Raw genomic sequence first — 5,199 nt, 5'->3', positions numbered from 1 at the left:
ATCGTTTTCAATTCAACACAATCAATCAACTGATCTCACTGTAAGCTTATGTCTAAATGAATATAAAATTCTTTCACTTCAATATATATATATATTTTTTTGTGTTGCGTTTTTTGCATGTAATGAATGATTTTTGAATTTTTGGTTATTTGTTTCTGTCTGAGAAAGTATATTTGATCTTAAAATTGTAATAATGTAATTTGAATTAAACTATATGTGTATATTGTTCATATTTTCATAGTAATATATAATTAACTAACATAACTCCCATACCCATTTTTTCATGTTAGGCTTCAATATGTGCTGCTGGGAATTATGCTTTTGGGCAACCAGGTGTACCTAGAGATGATGATGTGGTGATTGTAGCGTAAGAATTATGAATTCCAATCATTTTTGTATTTTTCACTCCTGATATAATAATTTTATTGATGGGATTGTTAAACTTTTTGACTCGAGTTTCACTTGAATGCCAGTGCATACCGAACTGCCATTTGCAAAGCGAAGCGTGGTGGCTTCAAGGATACCCTTCCGGATGATCTACTTGCCTCAGTTTTGAAGGTGAAACCTAGAATCTTTTCAAATAAGGAAAATAATGAAACAAACATTTTCGAGTAGGAAAATGAAAACAATTTAGGGGTATGTTTGGTTGTTGCCTGGATGTAAAAGTTGGGTGTACATTTTCATGGATGAATTTTATGTGTAAAGCTATACATGGAACTTATCCATGAAAAATTCCATCATATTTTTGTCCCCAACCAAACGTACCCTTAGTGAACATTTATAATGGTTAATGAATTGAAATTATCTATCTCGAAATGGTTTGGTTCAAAATGATCTCGAGATTCATTTCTTGTTTGGTAGTACTTTTGGTTTGATATAAGTTCTTATTTGTGGTTTCCATTTAGGCTGTAATAGAGAAAACAAATGTTGACCCAATTGAAGTAGGAGATATAGTAGTTGGTACAGTACTCGGACCCGGATCAGAGAGAGCAATTGAGTGCAGAATGGCAGCCTTTTATGCAGGTTTCCCCGGTATGTTTCTGAGAACTGATGGAAAAGAATGATGATTCATATGAAGTTTCTTACTGACTTCACTGAATGTAGTTGACTTCTATGTGATTTAACTAATGCTTGAATTTAGTAAGTATTTTAGTTTAATTTCCAATATATGACTGATTCCGTTCGATTTTCAATCAGAGGTGGTACCTCTTCGCACAGTGAATAGACAATGTTCATCAGGACTTCAAGCTGTTGCTGATGTTGCCACTTATATAAGAGCCGGGGTCTATGATATTGGTAAGAATGAATCCAGACTGTGAAATGAATGTGATGGTTTTTTCGGTTTACGGCCTAATTGTCCTGTGATTGACACAGGCATCGGAGCTGGATTGGAGAGTATGTCACAGGACAACATTTCAACTATTCGCACTGGCAACCCAAAGGTATAGTGGAGTTGTGTTTTTCAAATTCATATTTTGTTTGCCCTTTGAAACATAGTTTATTCAGTTTTTTATTTTATTTTTTATTGTTCTAACAGCTAGACACATTTAAACAAGCCCGTGATTGTCTTCTTCCAATGGGAATCACTTCTGAGAATGTTGCAAAGCGTTATGGTGTGACAAGGCAGGAGCAAGATGAGGCAGCTGTGAGTATGAGAACTGTATTTAAGATGCTAAGAATCTTTCAGAAGATTAACTTAATGTACAAACGCCTTTAATTTCCGTAATTAGGTTGAGTCTCACAAGCGTGCTGCAGCTGCAAGAGAATCTGGTAAATTCAAAGATGAAATTATACCAGTTTCTACCAAGGTAAGTACCAACTTCCAATGTAAGTTTCATTGCAGATTTTGAAATGTTATAGTACTATTGTACTAAACTGTTAATGGTTTTTTCTGTAGATTGTGGATCCAAAAACCGGAGAGGAGAAGCAAATTATAGTTTCGGCTGATGATGGTATCCGGCCTAACTCAAATTTAATGGATCTAGCAAAGCTGAAGCCTGCATTCCAGAAAGATGGTTCAACAACAGCAGGTGCTGAAGAAATCTGTTAATGTTAAGTTTGTTACAGTTTAAATTTCTTTTCACATTTTCGTTCTCAGTTCTTATTTTTAATTTCAGGTAATGCTAGCCAAGTTAGTGATGGTGCCGCAGCAGTTCTCCTCATGAAGAGAAAAGTAGCCGTGCAAAAGGGGCTTCCGATTATTGGAACCTTCAGGTAGACAATAATCACGCAGAACAAGTAATTTTGTTATTAGTGGATCTTGAAACAGTTCAGCATATATTGTTCAATGTGTATCCTTTGCAAGTAGTATCCCTATAGTGCAGGTTTTATAATATCTGAATTCCACATTAATATATAGAAGCAGCATTTTAAGCTCTTAATTTGATTCTGCTCATTTAATTCCAAAGATGTCTACTAGATAGGTTACTTGAAGTAATTCATTTCACAAATGAGTATAATTGTATTTAATTGTCTTAGCATCCTATATTCAATTATTGTAGGAGTTTTGCTGCTGTCGGAGTAGATCCTGCTGTTATGGGAGTTGGCCCGGCATTTGCTATTCCAGCTGCAGTGAAATCTGCTGGTCTTGAACTTCGTGACATTGACTTGTTTGAACTCAATGAGGTAGTGGTTTTACCAGTTAAAAATGCTAACCTAGAAGAACTATTTCTTTTACATTTAAGCAATTCAATGTTAATAAATCATATACTGAGAAATATAATGTTACGCAGGCATTCGCATCTCAGTTTGTTTATTCCTGCAAGAAATTGGGACTTGATCGTAACAAGGTCAATGTAAATGGTGGTGCTATTGCTCTAGGTCATCCTTTGGGCGCTACAGGTAACAATGAGATACTTTTATAGAAGCCTCCTCAAATTTACAGTTTGATAGGTTAAATTTATTAAACATTTGTCAGCTGATGCTGTCTTTGATATTCTTGGAATTGGTGTGTTTACTCATGCTACCATTTTGTGCCAGGTGCACGCTGTGTTGCAACTCTATTGAATGAGATGAAGCGTCGTGGCAATCGATTTGGTGTAATCTCAATGTGCATAGGTGAGTTCTTCTATTGGCCTTCTTTCTTCAACTCAAATGCTAGAGAACCTGTTGACCACTTAGGAGAAAAAACATAAACATATAAATCAGTTCTATTGTTTCAAGTCACCTGAACAGAAAATTCGTTTTCAATGAGAACTATATCATTAATGATGCTAGGTTAGTTGTGGAAATTCATTCAAGGTACATTTGGAAAAATGGTCAAATTTGAAAGCGGCTGTTCTTGTATGCTGTTGCTGTGTTGCACTTTGTTAGTCTAGCTTATGTATAGCTGCAATTAGGTCCATGTAATTTACACAATTTTAAATGCAAACTAAGAAGAAAACAAACAAATTATTGCTACATGCTTGTGTGAGTTTAAGATGGTTTCATGTCCTTGCTTGGTGACACACTAACATCATTGAAATGTGCACAATTTCAGGGTCAGGCATGGGAGCTGCTGCTGTATTTGAAAGGGAGTATTGAAGATTTGTGCAAGTTTAGTCATTATGTTCTTGATATTACATGATTTGAAGTGTTTTCATTTTGAATTAGGTTATGATCGGAAGGTTAAAACACGGGAGAGAAAAAGAGTAAAAGAGAATGGAATTTATCATGGCAAAAATAATTAAATAAATGTCCTTTGATTTGTCACAGCCCATATAACTCTGTAATGCTGAAATTGTGTCCTAGCTTAAAACGCTTTTTATTTTATTTTAGTTTAGTTTATTTTTTCTTTAAGCTTGTTTTCTTCTGTTCTTTTTAATATATAAGGATACGAGTAATATATATATATATATCAATTTAAAAGACAAATGATCTGTTTTAGAGACAATTATTCGTTAAATAATGCAGTTTGAATTTATTTGTAATTGACAACTAAGAAGCGATAAGATCCGCACAAATATACGGATCTAATTTAATCACAAGTCCTTTTTATAAACCATATAGAAGTAATGCTTCACTTTTGAAAAATTGGAATTTTCAATTAATAAAAAGATAAAATTAGATCTTTTATTGAAATAAAAATTTATATTAGTATTTGTTAATTTTTTTTTAAATTTTAATGTTAAAGAGTACATATGCATAAGTAGCATTAGCAATTTAGCATACGACATTCAGTCTGCTAAAAAGAGAATCTTGAAGTTTTTTATGGCATAGAGAAGCGTGAATGGTAGGTGGGTTAGTAAATGAATGTACAAAGTGGAGATATGGAAATTATACTTATCATTGTTAATCACTGTTTTGCACCTAAAGATCGTTTTCGTGAGCATTAATGTAGAGTATTGCAGACAAGGATACATAATAGTCACTAACATTCAAAACACAGCGCTATTGTTTAAGTGGTGGTGGAGATTTTCAAAAGAGGAATGTCCATTGTGGAAGAAGATTGTTTGTTCTTGTAATAATTTGAATCCTAATGTACGATTATCAGATCAGCCTGTACCAGTAAAAGGTGACCCGTGGAAAGACATCTGTCAGTTGAATATAAAAGAACAACAGGTGAAAGATAAACTTATTAGTGGGATGGCGATGGAAGTAGGGGATGGTAGGAAAACTGTTTTGGGAAGACAATTGGGTTCAAGGTGGTCCTTTGAAAGCGAGTTTTTCAAGGCTTTTCTCTGTTTCAAACCAACAAGGATCTGTGATAGGAGATTGTGGGTTTTGGGATGGGTTAGAGTGGATTTGGAATTTTCAGTGGCAGAGAGAGTTATTTCAATGGGAGTTGGAACTTGTTCATCAACTTCATGAGAGGTTAAGGCCAGTGAAGCTATCAACTGGTAGACAGGATAATCTTGTGTGAAAATTTGATAATAAAGATATTTTTTCTACTAACTCTTTGATGCAGATGCTGCAATCGGAGACTCTTTCACAAGAGATTACGAGCTATAGCTTCACAAGTGTTATTTGGAAAGGGTTGGTACCGCCAAGAATAGAGCTTTTTGGATGGTTTGTTCTAGTTGGTCGGGTAAATACTAAAGAGAGGTTGAGTAGATTGGGCGTCATCCAGCAGAGGAACAATATTTGTGTCCTGTGTAAAAAAGAGATGGAGTCTGTTCATCATCTGTTTCTGTTTTGTGAGTTTACTTGGCAGGTGTGGTGCGCGTGGTTGAGGGGCTTTCGTAGAGATTGGGCAGTCCCAGGAACCATTAAAGGTCTATT

The 5,199-nt window shown here is 34.8% G+C and overlaps 1 protein-coding gene across 1 annotated transcript; it reads left to right on the top strand.

Annotated features, from left to right (window-relative positions):
* On the top strand, positions 1–3,690 carry LOC107474842 (3-ketoacyl CoA thiolase 1, peroxisomal; the record flags this gene model as incomplete). The annotated part of the gene is given in 15 exon segments (XM_016094476.3): positions 1–40; positions 291–367; positions 474–558; positions 906–1,032; positions 1,198–1,296; positions 1,375–1,442; positions 1,538–1,645; positions 1,731–1,808; positions 1,898–2,030; positions 2,118–2,214; positions 2,502–2,625; positions 2,733–2,841; positions 2,980–3,057; positions 3,479–3,512; positions 3,514–3,690. Coding segments are annotated over 15 exon segments (1,309 nt in total), but the record flags the coding sequence as incomplete, so codon positions are not given.
* Positions 3,691–5,199: the final 1,509 nt, after the last annotated feature.

Source organism: Arachis duranensis, chromosome 2 (assembly GCF_000817695.3).
Source record: "Arachis duranensis cultivar V14167 chromosome 2, aradu.V14167.gnm2.J7QH, whole genome shotgun sequence".
Classification (NCBI taxonomy): Eukaryota; Viridiplantae; Streptophyta; class Magnoliopsida; order Fabales; family Fabaceae; genus Arachis; species Arachis duranensis.
Note: the sequence above shows the minus strand (reverse complement) of the source record. Positions and strands in the feature narration are given on the sequence as shown.